This window comes from Schistocerca serialis, chromosome 3 (assembly GCF_023864345.2).
Source record: "Schistocerca serialis cubense isolate TAMUIC-IGC-003099 chromosome 3, iqSchSeri2.2, whole genome shotgun sequence".
Taxonomy (NCBI): domain Eukaryota; kingdom Metazoa; phylum Arthropoda; class Insecta; order Orthoptera; family Acrididae; genus Schistocerca; species Schistocerca serialis.
In genome coordinates this window covers 617,468,100-617,491,891 of record NC_064640.1, presented here as the reverse complement: position 1 = coordinate 617,491,891, position 23,792 = coordinate 617,468,100, and the positions used below count along the sequence as shown (strand labels likewise).

Sequence of the window (23,792 nt, the reverse complement as noted above, 5' to 3'; positions counted from 1 at the left end):
TTTTTCAGAGCTCTTCGCAGAAGGGAATCCAGAAGAGTCAAATCAGGAGACCTGGTTGGCCATTGTACCAAAGCATTCAGCCATATTCAATGGCCAGGAAACTTTTTATTTAGTATTTGCATCAGAACATGGGAAGTGCGAGCTAGGCAGCTGTCTTGATGGAACCACACGTATTTTTCCTTATCCAGTGGTATGTCCTCTAGAAGAACAGGTGTAATGTTTGTAAGAAAGTATGCATACATATTTCCATTTAACACCCCTGGGGTGAAATAAGGTCCTATAATGGCATTTCCCATAATGCTGCACCATACATTTATGCTCCACAGTCACTGGTCTTGTACCTGATGAAGCCAGCATGGATTTTCAGCTGTTCAGTAGTGCACATTATATAAATTTACACTACCATGGTTCGTTAATGTTTTCATCAGCAAAGAGTGTCATCTTTCAGGTGCTGCAGACCAAACCAACAAAATTATTTATGATATTCGAAACCGTGTCCTCCGAGTGCCTGATGTAGTGACAGATGATAAGGGTGGAATTTATGCCAATGAAAGATGTGAACGACAGTTGTGTGGCTGATACCACATTCCTTAGCAATATGTCTTGTGCCATCATGCGGACTGATAAGCTTCATAGCCAGAAATGCTTCCGTATGTGCTCTGTCAGTCGCAGTCTTCATCCTTATCCTCTGTTTACCATTGAAGCTACCTGTATGTAATAGTGAACTAATAATCCATGCAATTGCCTGGTGTGACTGACAGCAATGATCAGCTGTACCATTTTGGCAGTATTTCTTTGACATTTGTCATCTAAAAGTAGCATGTCTAACTTCTCATTGGTGTACATGTCTGCATGCAAAGAATACTGAAGAAAAAATGACCAAGGGATAGGTGACACAGTTCCCGCTAGTTCCGCTGTGTAGATATGTAAACTGTCAAAAGAGTTGATACAATGAGGTAGCCTAGCGTGAGTGTGCTTAAATGCCAATACTGGCTGACTTGTCTTTCAATTTCAGAATATTTCTCAGATTATTTGGAGAAAAGTTCCAACCTCAAAATTAACAAGCATTATATCACTGTATTTGTCTTTTCATGCACTTTCAGATGCCATTAAAAATATATCATACTGTTTAAAAAAAGTCATACTTGCTTTAGTATCTCGATCGATACAAGAGTTAACTCTCTTTATCACACACCAAAGTATGTGTCTCTTAGCATACAACCATTTGCTGAAAACTTCGTTTTGATATCTGAAATGGTTCATGAAATAAATGGGATGTTACATCTTACATGACATACATATATATGTTGAAAGTGTGGAACAATCTATATTGCCTTGAAAGAAAAAGTTAAGTATCTATAAACGCTGTGGTAGAAGAGACTATATAGAACACATATACACTAAAGTAAATTTGTTGTATGAATGTTAAGTTTAATAAACAGTATTTCTGTTGTTCTTATAATCTAGTTGAACTGCAGAATGGATTACCATAACTCATGTTATAAAGGAGTAAGTCTTCAACTATAGGTTATTATTATAACTTATTTTGTCACTCCTGCAGATTTTGAAGTAAATTTGAGAGAAAGTAATAAGCTGTGATATACTACTATGTTCTGTGGATTGCATCTTTTGTCCATGATCTCCTTCATCATTAAGGGTGCTTGGTTTAACTTACCTGCATAATTACAAAAATATTGTCAACTCCAATACCAAGGAGCAGAAATGGCAAAACTGGATGTAGGGGTCCCCAGAAGAAGCCCATGTAGAAACACAGGCCATAGGAAGCAAGAATTGATTGCCCAATAATGGAGACTCCCAACAGTGACAAATAGACCTACACAAGTACAAAATTACATCAAAGAAATATAACAATATATAAGTTCATAAGTATACCACCAGCAAGAGTCAAGAATGCAACATAAGATGGCACTAATGTTCCAAAAAGTTATACTAACCCTCTGTTCAATGGGGTGGTACTTGCTCATCATCAGAATAACATATAGTATAATGAGTGAAAATCCAGCAAACAACAGTGTTGTGTTGTTCTCTACAACTTCACGGATGAAGTCATCATAGCTGTGGAACAATAATATATTCAGTCTTTCATAAGGCAAAATTAATTTCCAAGAAAGTGTCATAAAAAGTGCTCCTTGAATATTTATAAGTAATTTTTATAAAATTGGCACATTCCAAGTCATTACAATAAGGCTTATTCATTATTTAAGAAACAACCCAATTGACTTTTGTAAATGTTGTGCAGACTAACAAAAAAGTCACATTAAGAAGATAAAATAAGAAAGTATGATTACTCAGAAACTGGAGGTAAGTGTTAATTTATTCAGTTGTTTTCCTGTTTATAATTCCACCTTATGAATTACTCAGTTTTTATCTTGATAACTACATTATGAAATTAATATTAGATACTGATATTACATAAAAATCACAAATATAGAACATATTATTCAATAATTTACAATAAGCAACTACCTAAGCTGAAAGTCAAATTACTTCCTATATTGCTGGTATTGCAATATCTGTTGTAGCCCAGATTCTGTGACAGAACTTCCAAGCTTCATTTGGGGTGTTTTAATATCTTATGTGACCAAGTGCTATCATGAATATCCTACGAGTGACTCCTATAAACAAGTGTTCTTTGGTAAATATTTATTGAAGGAATTGGTTAAACAAACCTTTAGCACAGTAAGTGCTGCGGAATTGTTTCTGTGACAGAAGTACTCTCCAATGTTTGAAGCACAGCTTACTGAATTTTTGGACTGTGAGTTTATGGTGGTTTGAATATACTCATAATGGCATGTGACAATAAATGCACTGGTTTTAAAGCAATAAAGAAAATGTATAAAGGAGATCTGCACCAGGAAATCAGTTCTCATTTTCATAAAACAGTGAGAGATCTGAAATGACAGGATTAATCTTGTAATCCAACCAGGTGTATTCATAGATGATGCAATACTATTGATATATCTCATAACGCCTATGTCTGGTGAGGTCACTGAATAGTGAACAACACAGCATCTCCAGTTGATAGGTCACATGAGCCTCTCAGCAAGGTGAATTAAGGTTTTGCAGCCACAAGCTTAGTCCCATTTCTCTTTCAGTAGCTGATATGTTATTGTACATGGCCAAGTGAAGCATTGATAATGACTCTGCACTACACTGGTTATTCTTTGGACAGATTGTGTTATTTGTTCATGATGAATGGGCCTGCTTGGTATCTGAGAACAGTGAAATCTGCCTGCCACTATTAAGTTTTGCTTTGGTAGACGGTGATACCATTCAGGCAAGTGATTGATTTCAGCCCAACCTAAGAGTGGTTTTCACCACCACAATTCAAGCTGTGTTAATTCCAGTTGTTTTCATTTGCAGTCCTGGAATATTCATAGAATCAGTAACTATTATGCACTATGCATCATCTATTTTGGTTTCAGAGTATTCAACAAATAGTAAAGGATTCGTGTAATCAAAATTGGGGACTACAAAAATTAAAATACAGTTATGAGTCGAAAACAATATGAAATTCCTCATAATAATGAGAATGGTTATGCACAGGATTTCAGCATGAGAGAGAGAGAGAGAGAGAGAGAGAGAGAGAGAGAGAATAAATGCAATCAGGCAAGAAATACATTTACTCCCTATTTAACTTTAGAAAAAGTGAAAGCTTAGACTCTCTTACCTTCGTGTTGAAATCGCATAGATATTTGTACGAGGAGGAAGTGTCCTGTTTGAGAATAGTGCTTCTTCAATAAATCCCAATTCCCACTCAGCAGAGGAGCTATGAGACTGAAATACATAATATGGTAGTATTATTATATGATGTACTTCTGTAAATTGGCACATGAAGATGCATTTTAGGTTTTGGTCTGGCAATGTCTCAATAACAATGAATATATATATACAGTGGTACTTTGATACGCAGTTCCCCATCAGATATTGTACCAGAAAAATCATTCTGTTCTGTATCCCAATATTTGAGCTGTTAATGAAACATAATTTTTTTGCTTGCACTGTTCCAAATTACTTCAGTTTCCTATATTGATTATTGGGGAAAATATGATTCTGTTAACAGTTAGTCTGATTATAAAGGTCATCATCATGCTTTAATGAAAAGTGCTATTTTAAATAATAAGGTATCATAACATTTTAATACAAAAAAGTCTGATTTAAATTTTAAATACGTAACTGTAATGTGATACCTAATATATTCATCTTTAACAGGCCATGAACACCTGCACTCATGGCTGAAGCTGCTAAATTATGGTAAAGTAAAGTTTTTGAAACATTGAAGAATGTCGTTTTAACATAGCTACAGGAGGAAAGCTTTACTGCCATAATACATCCAGCAATAGGATATACCAGTGACATGTATTAAGTTCCGGGCTTCACTGAACTGTCTTGTTGAATAAAAGTTTAAGATATTATTAATATGGATTTGTTCAGTGAGTTTGGTGTATTAAGTTCATTGACTCCTTTGTTGTTATTTGGAAGATGTAGCCTGTGTCTCTAGATGCCTTGTATTATGTGACCTCTCCAAACCATTATAATCTTTCTCCTCCTTGCCACCATCATCACCACCACAAAGAATAGACATGAGTCTCTCCCTTTCTTCAGTTTACTTAGTCTCTCACAACACTACAAATGCAGCAGTACACACTATAATCAGACATTACAGCTATAAAAGAATTACTCAGCTGCTTTATCAGCCACTGGTTGGAAGACTTTAAAGGCAAACCATCCTGTTACGGTGTGAATATGATCAATATGTTGGGTACCCATGTTGTCACCATGCTGTCTTGGATTCACAGTAGAGAAGAGAATGTGAAAACATTAATTGGTGGATAGTCATAGATACAAAATCATATGCTTATTTCAAGTAAAAGTCATTAGGAGAATAGAGATTCAAAGGTGAACACAGGATCTGTAACATTGAGAGGGTTCTGTCTTCAGAATTTGTGCAGCAGAGAGAAAAGTGGAATAGCATGGGCTAATGGTGAACAAAATTTCCTCCCTTCAGTTATGATATAGATAATGACTGCACACCACTGTCAGTTGTGCAAAATGAATGTTGAAATAGTAAGCAACTGAGGACATAAAAATTAATAATATCTGGCAGAAAAGAGATATCAGTAATTTGATCCATTGAAATGCTGAAAACAATGCTAACCAGAGTCATATTCCTTAAGCTATTCGTGTTAGTGTCAAATGGTCAATATACACCAAATTTATGAAGGGAACTAGTGAGGACAGAGCAGCCCACATTTAAAGCTGTAATTAATGGCACTAGGACATTCTAATTTTTCAAAGATTTACATTTTGAGAAGATGCCTGAGCTATACACCAAACTTGAATAACACAGACAATGTCAGTGTTATCATATAATTAGAAAGTACAAACCTCTGATCTATCCAAGTTGGCTATAATGAGCAGATATAAACAATGAAATTTAAACCTTTTGGTTGCGTGTGTTTTTCTTAAGTCACATTATCAGCTGTTCCTGACAGATGGTGTATTAAGGTGAATGACAGACTAGAAACATGGCATCACTGTTGGGACATGACTGACTGGTTTATGCCTCTGTATGACTGGCACTCATATGGCAGGATCTGTAAACTCTGATCACGTGTTCTGTCAATGTTTGAGGATTGCACATCAACATTGTCAGCTATGTAAGGTGTGTTTCGTTGGTGGTATATAATTTTTGCTATTTTTATTCTGATATGCTGATACTACAGTGTTCATTTTTAAAATACCTGTGCAGTAGGAATCATAAATTTAGCTAAGTAAAATATCCATTTATCTCACACATTTATTAATTGTATATAAGCTGACTTCCAGATTTTCCTTTTTGTACAACAATCTGAGCTAAATAGGTCTGATTTGAAATTATAGAGTTTAATATTCCACTGTTCATGTCATTTACCCACAATGTTCACTGACTGTTTCCAGACATGTGTGTATCATGATATATTGCTTATTTTCAAACATTTGTGGGTGCTGTTCAAAATTTATGCTGTATTGACAACTGTAAATGACATTTGTGTTTTTTAGAAATTTTTGAGAACAGAATCCTCACGCAAAAACAGTCATTCCCTTTACTTTCATTGTGTACTTATGTAGTAAAAGGTATATTTTTGAGAATTTTTTGATGCTTATGAGTGTTGCATGTAAAATATTTTGTAGTATACTTTGAACTACAGTACTTGGCTAAAATATCTTTTCAGAAACTTGTTTCCTGCTTATTCCAGTGTAACAAGTACTTACTTGATTAGTGCAACATTTCCACTTTTTCTGCTTATTGAGCTACTTTTTTCTAAGTCAGCGCTCAAACTGTTACAATTGTGCTGTAAACATATTTCTTACAAATTCAACAGCTGCAATGTTATATTGTGTTTTGTGCATATTTTAACTGTCATACGTGTTTCATATAGTTTTTCTTAAAATGTGGTTTGCACTGTTGACAACTGTTGTATGTTATCATTGTTTCTGACATTGTTACATGAGCCTGTTAATGAACACAACCACAACAAAAGTTCAAGATACAAAGTTAACTGCAAGGAAATTATAAACTTCATCCCAAGTTTTTCATTTATTTGCGCAAACCAGTTTCTTGACTGTTGCAGCTTCAGATTTTAAATGGAACATATAATCTTTGCAGCATAGTATAGTCTGAAATTAAAACAATATCAGTGAGGCTAATTGAATATTATTTGTTTAATGTTCAGATAAACAATGCTCGAGTCAGAATGCAACCACACTGTGAATGCTCTTCTTGGGCACAGGATGGATTAGTGCTGTTTGTAAACAGCTGGCAATTGCTCTGGCTGCTGTCAAGTAATTGTAAGCTGCTTCAAATAACTTGTATTGGGCAAACTGCCAAGAGTCATGTACTAGGGATACAGAAGATACCTAAAGTAGTATCCTCGTCAGTGGTACTGTCTCCTTCACAGGGAGTACAAGATCTATCACAGATTGTCCACTTCATTGTGAGTGGTGTGTCAGTGGTAGGTCTAGGGGTCATGTACAAAGAGGTAGAGACGAGTGAAAAGTCAGGGTATTGCACCCATCCAGCTAACCAACAAATTTGAGTTTCTGTCTTCCACTGAAACCGAAACTGAGCAATTGAGACATGTTTCAGCTGTTGGGAATTGTGCTGTGTCCTGTGTCATGAGGAAACATGTGCTATAGGAGAGGGGTTCATTAATTGTTGGCATTTTGAACATACAGTGAAAAATACATGGTCCAGTCACATCATTGTGACCAGCGCCGATGTTCACTGTCAACATGCAGTAACTACTCACAGACAGCAGGTGGCAGCACTAGCAGTTGAGGGTATATAAAGGGAGTCAGGATGATGTGGAAAACAATCATTGTTATAATGCAGGAATGGAGTGATTTATGTGACGTCCAAAAGAACATAGTCATTGGCTTTTGGGCCAGAGGTGGAAGCATTTCTGAAATGGCTAAGTTTGTAAACAGTTCATGAGCCACTGCGGTCAAAATATACCGTACACGGCAAAATGGTGCTATTCAAAAATGGTGCCGAGGGCCATAGATGACAGGGGTGAACAATAGCTGCAGAGATGTGTGTGGGTGATTAGACATGCAACTGTTAATCAACTGCCTACCCAGATGAACTAATGTGCCACCAACAGTGCCTCCTCAATAACTGTTCAGTGAGTGTTGCTGCATATGAGCCTCTGCAACAGATGCCTGGTTCATGCATCCATGCTGCCTGCTTTTCATTAGCGACCAAAGCTGGAATTTGCACACCAATACTGCAACCACATGTCCACTGAGTGGTAACAGGTGGCCTTTTCAGATGAATTACGTTTTATGCTCCATAAGACAGATGGCCATTGTCAATTGATGGAAGGGTCCAGGCTGAAGAAGGGAGCATTAAAGTCTGGGGAATGTTTTTGTGGCATTCCCTGTGTGATTTCATCATTCTGGAAGGCACAATGAATTGAAAAAAGTATACAGCTATTCTTGTGGACCATGTCCACCAGTTAGTTTTTTTCTCATCATGATTGCATTTGCCAGCAGGACAGAGTGACATGTCATACAGCCCACAGTATATGCGTGTGGTTTGAAGAGCACCAGGATGAGTTTACTGTACTCCCATGTCCAAGAAAATACCCAGATTTAAACCCCAACAAGAATCTGTGGGACTGTCTCAATTAGGCTGTTTGTGCCATCGTTCCTCAACTGAGAAACAGCAGTTAGCGATGGCACTGGAGTCAACATGGCTACACATCCCTGTCAATGCCTTCTAGAACCTGACTGACTCTCTTCCTGCACATCCGTTCTACAGAAGGCAGTTATTCAGGCTTTTGACAGCAAGGGATGGAAGGATCACCTTGTGTACTCTGTGTGTATGCATGGAGATGTCATTCACCACACTGAAGAGGTTGTTCCAGCAACAATTTAGGGAACAAAATGCAACCAACTGCTGATTGTGGAGCAGTTCACATGTATGAATGTTCCCTAGTTATTCCGTCATTATTGGAGGAGACTATAATCATCCAACAATAAGTTGGGATAATTTCAGTTTTGTAAATGGTGAGTATGACAATACATCCTGTAAAACCTGGAACAAATAGCTTGAGAGTCTATTCATGATGGAAATATATAATTATAATGGCAAGAAATAGACCTGACCTCTCTGAAGACGTCCATACTGGAACTATTATCAATGACTTCATGTACTATTCCAAAGAGGAACTCAAAATATTTACTTCCAGTCAGAAGCACGCATACAGTCACTATACAGAAACTTCTAAAGGAAGAGCGAATCCTGCATGACAGATGTTAAACAAAGCATAGTGTTATAGATAGTGAGATATCAAATAGAATGTGTATGGCTACCAAGCAGAGAATGTGGGAAGCCTTCAGTAGCTGCTGGAGCAGAATCTTATTGAAATATCTCTCACAAAGCCCAAGCATAGTGTTATAGATAGTGAGATATCAAATAGAATGTGTATGGCTACCAAGCAGAGAATGTGGGAAGCCTTCAGTAGCTGCTGGAGCAGAATCTTATTGAAATATCTCTCACAAAGCCCATGGAAATTCTGGTTATATGCATAGGCAGTGAGCAGCACCAAAGTTAGTGTCCAGACACTTATGGATGACACAATAATTGAAATTTAAGGTAGCAAAGGAAAATCATAAATGCTGAACTTAGCTTTCAAATTTTTTTTTTTCACTAAGGAAGACACAGAAAAGAATTGCCTCAAATGTTTTTTTCACTAAGGAAGACACAGAAAATTATTGCCTCAGTTTAATTCTCACACCACTGCAAAGATGAGTGATACAATTTTGTGTTGGTGGCATTGAGAAACACATATGATGGGGGTCAAAAAGTTTCTACACTCAGATAACTTCTGTAAACCATTCAAATAAAAGGTCTTTCATTTCGAGTCCAACCAAGCGTTCACAGCATCAATCACTGCATCATCATTGTCAAATCATCATCCTTTGAGGTCATTTTAAGTTTGGGAAAAGAAAAAAGTCTGATGGAGCCAAATCTGGAGAATATGACAGATGACATAACAATTTGAACCACAGTCATACAGCGCTGGTGTGTTGTCCTGACGCAAGAGAACTCCATGTGCCAATTTTCTGCAACTTTTATTCTTTATCTCTTCTTTCAAACAGTGCAGGAGGGTGCAATAGTATAATGAATTGATAGTTATGCCCTTTTGCAAGTAATTCACTATAATTACCCCTTCTGCATCCCAGAACACCGATGCCATCACCTTACTGGCTGATTTTTGCACCCGGAATTTTTTTAGGTTGGGGGATAAATGATGTTTTCATTGTTGTGACTGTTGTTTTGTCTCAGGATCAAAGTGGTGAACCCACATTTCGTCCATTGTCACATACCTTCCAAGAAAGCCGCCTTCATCTGCTTCAAATTGGTGAACGATTTCTTCACAATGCTGCACATGCTCCCATGTTGTCAATTGTTCCCTAATGCTCTCTCTGAAACTCTCTATAACCTCCAGTTCTTTCATTTTATACAGGTCTCAACTCCTTAAATTCCCACCTTTTTTGCAGTTTCTTCATTTTTAATCTACAGTTCATAACTGTCATGCCTGGCTCACTTATCTAATATAGGATGCCTACTAAGCTGTTTTCTTGGACAGCTAGTAAACGCCCCTGCAAAGTAAAGAAACGGGAGAATTAAGGCGCCAGCAAAACACAAAATAAAATTCTGTGGCCATGAGGTGTTGGGTTTGTTGCTGAATCCTCATCATCAAAATGTCATGTACGGTCCACTCATCTAATATAGGGTGCCTACGAAGCTGTTTTCTCAGATAGCTAGACAACAATTCAAGCAAATCTTATTAATGGAGTTTATTACAGTAAATGGCCTTCAATATATACAATTTCCATGCAGGCAATTAATATACATCACAAGTCATGGCTAAATCGATTGGACCACGGCTCATTTCCTAGTGTGACCACAGCTAGCACGGAGCAGCACTTATATTCTCATCATATAGGGGCAGCCCCTGTCATGGTGTGGTAGTAGTCAGCATACTATTGGCCATGAGGTGTTGGGTTTGTTGCTGAATCCTCATCATCAAAATGTCATGTCCGGTCCACTCATCTAATATAGGGTGCCTACAAAGCTGTTTTCTCAGATAGCTAGACAACAATTCAAGCAAATCTTATTAATGGAGTTTATTACAGTAAATTAAATTGACAATACTTAACTTTGCCTTTTTACACAGAGGTGTTGCAAGCAATTAGCAACTTGCAAATAATCAATGTCCTTCAATATATACAATTTCCATGCAAGCAATTAATATAGATCACAAGTCACAGCTAAATTGTTTGGATCACTGCTTGTCTTCTAATGCAGACATGACTAGTATGGAGCGGTGCTTATATTTTCATCATATAGGGGCCACTGCTGCCATGGCGTGGTCCTAGTCAGTGTACTATTGACTGACTTCATTTCACAGTATTCTCTGCTGTTACGTTCCAGGCCGACGTGCTGGCATTTGATGTTACGCCAGAACTATAACAAGTAGATTGTGGTCAGAGTCCACATCAGCCCCTGGAAAGGTCTTAACACTTTAAAACCTGGTTCCTAAATCTCTGTCTTACCATTATATAATCTATCCGAAACCTTCCAGTGTCTCCAGGCCACTTCCAAGTATACAACTTTCTTTCATGATTCTTAAACCAAGTGTTAGCTATATTAATTTATGCTCTGTGCAAAATTCTACCAGGTGACTTCCTCTTTCATTCCTTACTCCCATTCCATATTCACCTACTACTTTTCCTTCTCTTCCTTTTCCTAGTATGGAATTCCAGTCCCCCATTACTATTAAATTTTCGCCTCCCTTCACTACCTGAATAATTTCTTTTATCTTATCATACATTTCTTCAATCTCTTCATTATCTGTGGAGCTAGCTGGCATATTAACGGTGTTCAGGAAAGATAGAGTAGGCAGAATTGGTGGTGGAATGTTTGTGTCTGTCAGTAGTGGTTTATCTTGTAGTGAAGTCGAAGTAGATACTCTGTGCAAATTGGTATGGGTGGAGGTTATACTTAACAGCCGAACTAAGTTAATAATTGGCTCCTTATACCGACCCCCAGACTCTGATGATATAGTTGCGGAATAGTTCAGAGAAAATTTGAGTCTCGTAACAAATAAATACCCCACTCATACGGTTATAGTTGGTGGGGACTTCAACATTCCCTCGATATGTTGGCAAAAATACCTGTTCAAAACCAGTGGTAGGCAGAAAACATCTTCTGAGATTGTCCTAAATGCTTTCTCCGAAAATTATTTCGAGCAGTTAGTCCACGAACCCACGCGAATTGTAAATGGTTGCGAAAACACACTTGACCTCTTAGCCACAAACAATCCAGAGCTGATAGAGAGCATCATGACTGATACAGGGATTAGTGATCACAAGGTCGTTATAGCTAGGCTCAATACCGTTTCTTCCAAATCCACCAGAAACAAACGCAAAATAATTTTATTTAAAAAAGCAGATAAAGTGTCACTAGAAGCCTTCCTAAGAGACAATCTCCATTCCTTCCGAACTGACTATGCAAATGTAGACGAGATGTGGCTCAAATTCAAAGATATAGTAGCAACAGCAATTGAGAGATTGATACTTCATAAATTGGTAAGAGATGGAACTGATCCCCTGTGGTACACAAAACAGGTCCGAACTCTGTTGCAGAGGCAACGGAAAAAGCATGCGAAGTTCAGAAGAACGCGAAATCCCGAAGATTGGCTAAAATTTACAGACGCACGAAATTTGGCACGGACTTCAATGCAAAATGCCTTTAATAGGTTCCACAACGAAACATTATCTCGAAATTTGGATGAAAATCTGAAGAAATTCTGGTCGTATGTAAAGTATACAAGCGGCAAGACGCAGTCAATACCTTCGCTGCGCAGTGCCGATGGTACTGTTACCGACGACTGTGCCACTAAAGCGGAGTTATTGAATGCAGTTTTCCGAAATTCCTTCACCAGGGAAGATGAATGGAATATTCCAGAATTTGAAACACGAACAGCTGCTAGCATGAGTTTCTTAGAAGTAGATACTTTAGGGGTTGCGAAGCAACTCAAATCGCTTGATACGGGCAAGTCTTCAGGTCCAGATTGTATACCGATTAGGTTCCTTTCAGATTATGCTGATACAATAGCTCCCTACTTAGCACTCATATACAATCGCTCGCTCACCGATAGATCTGTACCTACAGATTGGAAAATTGTGCAGGTCGCACCAGTGTTTAAGAAGGGTAGTGGGAGTAATCCATCTAACTACAGACCTATATCATTGAATTCGGTTTGCAGTAGGGTTTTGGAGCATATACTGTATTCAAACATTATGAATCACCTCGAAGGGAACGATCTATTGATATGTAATCAGCATGGTTTCGGAAAACATCATTCTTGTGCAACGCAACTAGCTCTTTATTCGCACAAAGTAATGGCCGTTATCGACAGGGGATCTCAAGTTGATTCCGTATTTCTAGATTTCCGGAAAGCTTTCGACACCGTTCCTCACAAGCGACTTCTAATCAAGCTGCGGGCCTATGGGGTATCTTCTCAGTTGTGCGACTGGATTCGTGATATCCTGTCACGAAGGTCGCAGTTCATAGTAATAGACGGCAAATCATCAAGTAAAACTGATGTGATATCAGGTGTTCCCCAGGGAAGCGTCCTGGGACCTCTGCTGTTCCTGATCTATATAAATGACCTGGGTGACAATATGAGCAGTTCTCTTAGGTTGTTCGCAGATGATGCTGTAATTTACCGTCTAGTAAGGTCATCCAAAGACCAGCATCAGTTGCAAAGCGATTTAGAAAAGATTGCTGTATGGTGTGGCAGGTGGCAGTTGACGCTAAATAATGAAAAGTGTGAGGTGATCAACATGAGTTCCAAAGAAATCCGTTGGAATTCGATTACTCGATAAATAGTACAATTCTCAAGGCTGTCAATTCAACTAAGTACCTGGGTGTTAAAATTACGAACAACTTCAGTTTGAAAGACCACATAGATAATATTGTGGGGAAGGTGAGCCAAAGGTTGCGTTTCATTGGCAGGACACTTAGAAGATGCAACAAGTCCACTAAAGAGACAGCTTACACTACACTCGTTCGTCCTCTGTTAGAATATTGCTGTGTGGTGTGGGATCCTTACCAGGTGGGATTGACGGAGGACATCGAAAGGGTGCAAAAATGGGCAGCTCGTTTTGTATTATCACGTAGTAGGGGAGAGAGTGTGGCAGATATGATACGCGAACTGGGATGGAAGTCATTACAGCAAAGACGTTTTTCGTCGTGGCGAGATCTATTTACAAAATTTCAGTCACCAACTTTCTCTTTTGAATGCGAAAACATTTTGTTGAGCCCAACCTACATAGGTAGGAATGATCATCAAAATAAAATAAGAGAAATCAGAGCTCGAACAGAAAGGTTTAGGTGTTCGTTTTTCCCACGCGCTGTTCGGGAGTGGAATGGTAGAGAGATAGTATGATTGTGGTTCGACGAACCCTCTGCCAAGCACTTAAATGTGAATTGCAGAGTAGTCATGTAGATGTAGATGTACTACTGTGGTAGGTGTGGGGTTCATGTCTGTCTTGGCTACAATAATGTGTTCACTGTGCTGTTCGTAGTAGCTTACCCATGTTTCTATTTTTTTATTCATTATTAAGCCTACTTCTGCATTACCCCTATTTGACTTTGTATTTATAACCCTGTATTCACCTAACCAAAGTCTTGTTCCTCTTGCCACTGAACGTCACTAATTCCCACGATATCTAATTTAACTTATCCATTTCCCTTTTTAAATTTTCTAACTTACCTACCCAATTAAGGAATCTGACATTCCAAGCTCCAATCCATAGAATGCAAGCTTTGTTTCTCCTGATAATGACATCCTCCTGAGTAGTCCCCACCTGGAGATCCAAATGCAAACACTTGCTGAAGAGACAGGAATGAAATTGAGGGTAGCAGAGCAGAAACAGAAATGCTTAACTCCATTTTAAAATGCTCTGTTTTAAAGGAGAGTCCAAGAGTAGTGCCACATTTTAATTCTTGTACCATGGAAAAAGATGAACAAGATGGACATTAGTGTCAGTGACATTGAGAAAAAGCTGAAGTCATTAAAATTGAATAAAGCTGCAGGGCATGATACAATCATTATCAGGTTCCATATTCAACTTGCAGATGAGTTAGTGCCTCTTTTAAATATAGTCAACTATAGATCACTCAAACAGAAAACTGCTCCCAGGAGATGGAAGAAAGCACAGATCACACCCATCTAAAGAAGGGTAGCAGAAGTGATTTGAAAAACTACTGTTGAATACCCTTGACAAATATTTGTTGTAGAATCTTAGAACATATTCTGAGGTTAAATGCAATGAGGCATTTTGAACTGAATAACAGAATGACATTCCCCATGCTAACCAGCATGGATTCCAAAAACATCAATTATGTGAAACCTCACTTGCACTTGTCTCACAGAAATATTGAAAGCTATGGATTAAGGTAGTCAGGTACATGCAGGATTTCTCAATTTCCAAAAAAGCATTTGACTCAACAGCACATCTACATTTATTATCAAAAGTACAGTTGTATGGGGTATGAAGTGAGATTTGTGACAGGATTTAGGAGTTCTTTGTAGAAAGGATGAAGCATATTTTCATGGATGGAGTGTCATTGACAGATGTAGAAACAACTTTGTATGTATCAAAGGAAGTATGTTGCATCCCTTGCTTTTCATATTGCATGTTAATAAACTCACAGACAATATTAATAGTATAATAAGACTTTTTGCAGTTGATGAAATAATCTATAATGAAGTACTGGCTGAAGGAAACTGCACAAATATTCTGTCAGATCTTGATGAGATTTCAAAGTGGTGTAAAGACTGGCAACTTGCTTTAAATGGCCAGAAATGTAAAACTATACACTTTACAAAATGAAAATATGTAGTATCCTATGACTATAATATCAATGAGTCACAAGTTGAATTGGTCAATTCATAAAAATACTTGGGTTTAGCAGTTTTTGAGGATATTAAATAGAACAATCCCACAGTCTAAGTCACAGATAAAGCAGGTGGCAGACTGTTGTTCATTGGTAGAATAGTACTGAAATGCAACCAATCTACAAAGGAGACTGCATGCAAAACACTAGTGTGACCTATCCCACAATATTGCTGAAATGTGTGGAACTTGTACTAAATAGGGATAACAAGGGGTACTGAATGTGTACAAAGAAGGGCATCCATGGGAGAATGTCACAAAGATTCTGAAAGAACTGAACTGGCAGATGCTATGATATTGACATTAATGATCCATCGAAAACCTGCTTAGAAAGTTTCTTGAACCAACTTTAAGTGATGAATCTAGAAATACATTACAAGCCCTATGTATTGCTCTTATACAGGTCACAAGGACAAGATTAGACTAATTACAGCAGGCAATGACGCATTTAAGCAACCATTCTGCTGCAATCCATACATGAATGGAATAGGAAAAAGCCCTAATAACTGTGAGGGTGTGCCAATGAGTAATGCCTATGAATCTTTTATTCTGTTCTCAATATCAGTTGAGGTATTACATGTCATGCATATTACTCGGCAAACTTTTCCGCTTCGCAGATGGAAGTTGCAACCCACTGTCACTAGAGGGTTCTGAAATGTAGCAGGTAACATTGCAGTGTGTAAGATGACTATGTCAGTGGATAAAAACAGCATGCTGTAATCCCTCAACAAACTGAAAGCACAAATCTGAAGAGTTTATACACACATGGAGCATCCTCTCCTTCAGCACGACAATGCAAGATCACACATGAGCGCTGTGATATATGCGACAATCCGACACCTTGGGTTCACTGTCATCAATCACTCTCCATACAGTTCACACTTGGTCCCATCTGATTTTTGCCTGTTTCCAAAATTTAAGAACACCTTCAAGGACTTCACTTTGATAATGACGACGCAGTGCAAGCCGAGGTGAGGTTGTGGCTCCATCAACAAAGTCAGACATTCTACAGTTACAGTATCAAAAAACTGTATCAAAAAAACAATATCAAAAAAAATGTTCATAGGACATTTTTGCTCCATTTCCAGTCAGGAATCTGTCTTGCAGTTTGTTGGTTTTATTAATGTCCATCCTGTGCATGAGAACAAGTTATTTTCTGAGAGATTAGTCCACCAGGTACATTACAAGTTTCAACCAAACACCTGTGGACTTATGATGAAAAAACAAATATTTCCCATCAAACCTCATCATGCAGAAGTTCTTTACATTGTGCTTAGGGCCTCCGACACACTGGTTTTTTCAATGGAAAATTCTGATGAAAATGAGAATAAAGTAATCATCATTGTGTGGTGGACATATATTGAAGAAGGCTGTTACATGTTCTCAGCTATCAGACTTGGTCCTTCATCAGACATAGATAATACACACACATTCACACGTGCATAAAACACACACACATGGCCACTGTCATCTCAGCATGCTAATGTCAAACTGTAACTGTTTCTGAGGGAGCAACAATCTTTACTCTGATGGGCAGTGAGAATACAGAGGTGGTCTGGGGAGGAGGAATGATTGCACAGTAAGAGTGGGGGAAAATGCTAGTGCTGTCTGTGGAAGCAAGGAGGGATGTGGCAGGGATAGGACAGTGGTCCGCCAGGTGCAGAATCATGGTGGAGGGGTGAGAGGGTGTTGCAAAGGTGAGAGGAGAGAATTAGAGAAGAGGAAAGGATTATGATGCAGCTGCACTGGTGTGATAGAAGGTATTTGTAGGGCTGGAGTGGGAGCAAGGAATGACTTTCCTGATTGATATAAATCAATGCCCACTGGCAGTTAATGTCTTTAATCCCTTTGTATCTTAGCAAAGGTTTAGTTTGGGGGGGGGGGGGGGGGGGTGTTATCAGAACAATGGTTAGTGTCGAGGGAAGAATCCATATATGGCATAGGCTTTGAAACAGTTGTTTTCCATTGTTGTTACTCCAGCCTGGATTTTTCACTGTTTGTAATTACCAGTACATAATTTGTAATCTCTTCATTCCCTTGGTTTCAATTTTCTAAATGTTTCAGTTTTCATTGCCAGCATTTTAATTTGTCACATACAAAGATATTATGCACACTGAAACATCAGAACATACAACATAGAAGAGTGTAACAAAAGCAGACTAGTGTCAAACAAAACATAAGAACAGGTAACCACTTCCAAAATCTGATGCCTAAAACTTAAAGGTTTACCTAGATATTTTCAAGGAGTTAACAAATCCTACCACACCTTCCCCAGACATTCATATTCATGACCAAGATATCAGAGGGGACAGACACAGACAAGTGAAGAAAAACTTTTCTGTGTTGTTCAATGTTTTCCTGATGTAATTACTGCTTAAACTCATGGTTTTCAACCGTTTTGAGTTCATGGCTCCCCCGACAAACTATGTTGTTTCTGTGGCTCCCCTGAAGAATATGTTGAAAGAACTGAAATATTTAATTTAAAAAAGTTATGAATACAATACTACTCATCTCAATGCGACATTTGACCTCGCTTCTTGTTACACAAATCGTCAAGGGCTGGTACCAAACTAGGTACAGCACCCAGATCTCCTTCTCCACGCAAAGTCTTGATCTATACTTGGTTTTAATGACAGACACAGCCAAAAACCCACTCTTAAAAAGGTAGGGTGTTGCAGAAGGATTAATACCCCAGTGCTTTCTTGCTCAAGATTGAAAACTCTTTCCTTACCAAATAGCAAAATGTTGGCAATCTCATTGATGAAAACTTCACTAGTGAAGAATCTAATGAAAGTTCTATCAACTATAGACCTATATCTCTAATGTCGATCTGTTGTAGAATTTTGGAACATGTATTATGTTTGAGTATAATAACTTTTCTGGATACTAGAAATCTACTATGTAGGAATCAGCATGGGTTTCGAAAAAGACGATCATGTGAAACCCAGCTCGCGCTATTCATCCACGAGACTCAGAGGGCCATAGACACGGGTTCTCAGGTAGATGCTGTGTTTCTTGACTTCTGCAAGGTGTTCGATACAGTTCCCCACAGTCGTTTGATGAAAAAGGAAGAGCATAAAGACTATCAGACCAATTGTGTGATTGGATTGAAGAGTTCCTAGATAACAGAACGCAGCATGTCATTCTCAATAGAGAGAAGTCTTCCGAAGTAAGAATAATTTCAGGTGTGCCGAAGGGGAGTGCCATAGGACCATTGCTGTTCACAATATACATAAATGACCTTGTGGATAACATCGGAAGTTCACTGAGGCTTTTTGCGGATGATGCTGTAGTATATCGAGAGGTTGTAACAATGGAAAATTATACTGAAATGCAGGAGGATCTGCAACGAATTGATGCATGGTGCAGGGAATGGCAATTGAATCTCAATGTAGACAAGTGTAATGTGCTGCGAATACATAGAAAGAAAGATCCTTTATCATTTAGCTACAATATAGCAGGTCAGCAACTGGAAGCAGTTAATTCCATAAATTATCTGGGAGTAGGCATTAGGAGTGATTTAAAATGGAATGATCATATAAAGTTGATCGTCGGTAAAGCAGATGCCCGACTGAGATTCATTGGAAGAATTCTAAGGAAATGCAATCCAAAAACAAAGGAAGTAGGTTACAGGACACTTGTTCACCCACTGCTTGAATATTGCTCACCAGTGTGGGATCCGTATCAGATAGGGTTGATAGAAGATATAGAGAAGATCCAACGGAGAGCAGCGCCCTTTGTTACAGGATCATTCAATAATTGCGAAAGCACTACGGAGATGATAGATAAACTCCAGTGGAAGACATTGCAGGAGAGATGCTCAGTAGTTCGGTACGGGCTTTTGTTGAAGTATTGAGAACATACCTTCACCGAGGAGTCAAGCAATATATTGCTCCCTCCTACGTATGTCTCACGAAGAGACCATGAGGATAAAATCAGACAGATTAGAGCCCACACAGAGGTATACTGACAATTTTTCTTTCCATGAACAATACGAGACTGGAATAGAAGGGAGAACCGATAGAGGGACTCAAAGTACCCTCCGCCACACACTGTCAGGTGGCTTGCGGAGTATAGATGTAGATGTAGAACTCTTCCTCTTCTGTAATACTGAACACACAGGAGAACCATTACAGAATGGATTTTGAACTCACTGAAACCTATCACAGTTTTCAGGAAAGTACTTTTCAAAATGAACATAAAGTGCAGATAAATGTCCTTCAATTACAGTACAGAAAAAATATCTGCAGCAAGGCCTATCTCACTGTCATTTACAAAATGCTGCAAACATGGAAAGTAGTTCATTTCTTCTCCATCATTCATTTTTCTCTTTCAAAGAAACATCTTTTTTGAAAGCCAAAACTTCATGAAGAAGCTGAATGAAATGAGTTTCACTTCCTTGCAGAGATTTATTCAGTGAGTTTAACTTCTCATATATGTCACTTAGGTATCTGACCTTTAATAAAAAGTCTGTGTCTAGAAAGCACTTCGCACTGATATGATTTTCTTCTTCCAGGCAAGATCAAACTTCTTGTCTAAGTTAAAAAAAAGTATGGTAATACTTTTCCCCTGAAAATCCAATGAGTGGTGCTAAAAAAATAAAAAATAAAAAAGATATGTATGTTCAGCCTCCATATCATGAAACATTTGTCTAAAAAATCAGCTTTCTGAGGACAAATTTTAAAAAATTTCACCACTTTTATGACATGCTTCAGGTCATCACTCAGATGTTGTGGAGCAAGTGCATCTCTATGGATAATCCAATGGTTAGCAAATGGTTATTTTTGTTCATTCATTTGACTCTGTTTTCTAGAAAAATATTCTGTTGGTTTGACCATGTCATTCTTCTGAACACTTTCTAAATGATCCTTTAATTTGCTAGGTAGCATACATTCAAACCAAAATCTAAGTAGCTATCGTCATATTTTACACACTTGCATTCCCTACCTTAATTACTACTTTCATTGTTGTCTTCAGTAAGTTCTTGCTCCTAACTTCCATTTAACAAATTTAAAAACGTTTTATAGTTTATTGCCTTTATCAACTTTATAACAAAGTCACAATGTAATAAAAACTGGTTGAAAAAAACAGCCCCCACTGTTGGTGGCAACACATGATAGTTCAGCTTGAAGGTTATTGCCACTTATGCAGGTTGGCCAACAGCTAAAGTAGAATTCCTCTGAGGCCACTCAGGCTGAAACCAGAAATGAAATTTCCCCCAACTGTCTTCTTTGCGACTAACTACAAAATAAATCCATGGCACCCCAGGTGGTCATTCACGGTGCACCAGGGTGCGGTGGCCCACAGGTTGAATACCGTATTTACTCGAATCTAAGCCGCACTCGAATCTAAGCCGCGCCTGAAAAATGAGACTTGAAATAAAGGAAAAAAAATTTCCGAATCTAAGCCGCACCTGAAATTTGAGACTCGAAATTCAAGGGGAGAGAAAAGTTTTAGGCCGCACCTCCAAATCGAAATAAAGTTAGTCCATTGTAATATGAGACACAATTTAGGTCGAATGAATGACGATACAGCTACAGTAGTTTGGTTCGAGTCATAAGCTTAGCAGTAAAGCTTTACCAGGTAGCCATTGTTATGCGTCAGGCTCTCCGTCCGTATTTATATGGGTACCCTTCCTTTTTCGCGTGCTTCGTCTCGTTTGAATCAATTGCTTATTTTGCTATGATCTGATAAGTGCCGTTTTCTTTGTTATAGGTGTTACGTCACTCTAAATTGAAAATGCATTACTGTACTGTGTGATGCATTGTTTGTCGCATTCTGATAGTGCGTGTTTACAGCCTGTCACCGCTCGCGGCACGGCTTGCTTTTGTGCGCACTACCGCCGCTTACAATTAAAAAAAGGGAGGAATCGTCTCATTAGCAAAACAATGACAAGAGACTGCTATTTGTTGTTACTTACATTGCTGCTTTCTTTGATAATGATCAACAAGAACCAAATAATAAACTGCGTATGATAGAACATGTTCTGAACGAGGGTTAGGCGAAAATTTTTCTCCGTTTGAAAATCTTTGCGGCCGCTTCTGTAGTACATCAAATTCTGCACAGAAATTAGAGTCATCTTAGATTTAAAACTCTAGTCAGTTGCCGTGCTTCATTCTGACTGTATCACTATTAGGCATAAGAATAATATGAATATAAACATGACACGATACATATATTCTTCCGCATCTGCTGTTTCACTCTAGTTTCGTAATTTATTACGCAGACAGGATTTAAATGAGATAGCAACAAACACAAAAGGATACATGGCAAAATGTTTATATTCGTATTATTCTTATGGTGAAGAGAATACTGCATGTGATTCACATTTCATCAGGTTCCTATTAGCAATCATCTCTTCTCACAGGTAGGAAAAAATTCAGAACGTAGAGTTGGCCATATTGACAAACATCCCAAACAGTCTTGCCGGTCATATTTTCATAGTACATTGAAATTCTGCTACATTAGAAGATGAACAATACGGAATTTGTATTTACTTCGTTGGATAATGTATGAAAATGCAGTGGTCGAAACTCGGGGCCGAGAAAAAAAGCTCGTCTTCCACCTTTTTTTTTTTTTTTTAATTTATTTACTGACGCAGAGGTTTTGGCAGCAGTATTTATCTTTGTGCCTACAAAGCATGCCTGTGTAGCGCTACATATATTCGATGGCAGAAGTTAGTTGTGGCGGCACCTACCAACATTTTTCAGAACTTCCGCTTGCTTTGCACTCGATTCTAAGCCGCAGGCGGTTTTTTAGATTACAAAAACCGGAAAAAAAGTGCGGCTTAGATTCGAGTAAATACGGTACTACTGGCTTAAACAGTTCATCAACATTAACATCTGTGACTTTTATAGTAAAGGTGTAATATTTATGCTATGCTGTTGGTTCAACTTCAAGTTCCACTCTCAGTTCAGAGCTACTGTCATAGTTCAGTTTATATGATACCTGACAAAAAATGTAGGTACTCAGAAGAGGGGAGGGGCTGTAATTTCATCACAGGCAAGCTGACATTCTGAGCATCTGCCACAGAAATTAACTGCAGATCTTGCACTGTGTGACAGGGGAAGTCAAACAACATGTTTCAGATCCCAGAATATGCATCCAGGCAAATTGTCAGTGCCCTAATTATTTGCTCTTTGACCAGTGATGGCCCAGTCTTGTATCAAGGCAATGGTTGACAATAGCAGATTTTCCTGGCTGATCTACACTCATGTGACATCAACACGCATTGCATCTATTTTAACCATGTGACACATCTGGCTGATATATTACTCCTCACAGTGATTCTTGTATATGCCTTGTATATTCAGGGCCACCTTAAGGAGACATGATCTTTTACAGTATCCAGTACTACATGCACTCAATGCAGAGGAAACAAATTTGATTTAGGATTTCTTGAAAAATCTGATAGTTCTGAATAAGACAACACCAACAAAGGAAAGAAAACTATCATAGCTAGGTTTCACATATCTCTTGGTAGGTCACAACTTTTAATGCATGCAGGTCAAAACAAATAGTGGATCTGTTCAGCATAAACATACAAGGGTGTAGAGCAGCCACCGCATAGTGCGTGACTAAAGGCACATGATACCAGTATTATCAGATTTCTTTCCTAATCCATTCACATACTGAGTAAGGAAAAAATGACTGAGTGCCTCTGTACATGTTGTAACTTCACTTACATTTTTCTCATTATCTCTGTGTGAGATATATGTTGGTGACAGCATAATGGTCACACAATCATCTCTGAATACAGATTCTTTAAATTTATGCAACAAGCTTTCATGAAATCTTCACTTACATTTTTCTCATTATCTCTGTGTGAGATATATGTTGGTGACAGCATAATGGTCACACAATCATCTCTGAATACAGATTCTTTAAATTTATGCAACAAGCTTTAATGAAATTTATGTTGTCTTTCTTCCAAGAAGCTCTACTGACCAGCTCAGGATCTAATACAGTTTTTAGTCTTTAAACAGTTGTCTGTAGTGCGATTCTACGATGAGTTGGGTGATGACATCTGGTAGCTCAGAAATACAAGCCAAAATGTGTTGGCTTACAATACATTCTGCCACACAAGAACCTATCTTGTGATTTTTTTATGAATCATGATATCCACAAAATATGTGTTTCCATTTTATTAATTTCAATAGCAAAAGAAATGTTAGTATGGAGACTGTTTAGATTTTCTAAGAATGACTCTGCTGTTATGGTCCCATGTGGTCAGACCATAAATATATTGA

General features: G+C 38.2%; 1 protein-coding gene across 1 annotated transcript in view; it reads right to left on the bottom strand.

Moving 5' to 3' along the window:
* The window catches only part of LOC126471053 (patched domain-containing protein 3-like), a 630,102-nt gene that overhangs the window by 230,869 nt on the left and 375,441 nt on the right, over positions 1–23,792 (bottom strand). The window contains exons 6-8 of the mRNA XM_050099121.1: positions 3,692–3,798; positions 1,956–2,076; positions 1,676–1,834 (exon numbers count right to left, since the gene is read on the bottom strand). Of these exons, the coding sequence (XP_049955078.1) occupies positions 1,676–1,834; positions 1,956–2,076; positions 3,692–3,798 (387 nt within the window). The remainder of the gene's footprint in view (positions 1–1,675; positions 1,835–1,955; positions 2,077–3,691; positions 3,799–23,792) is intronic.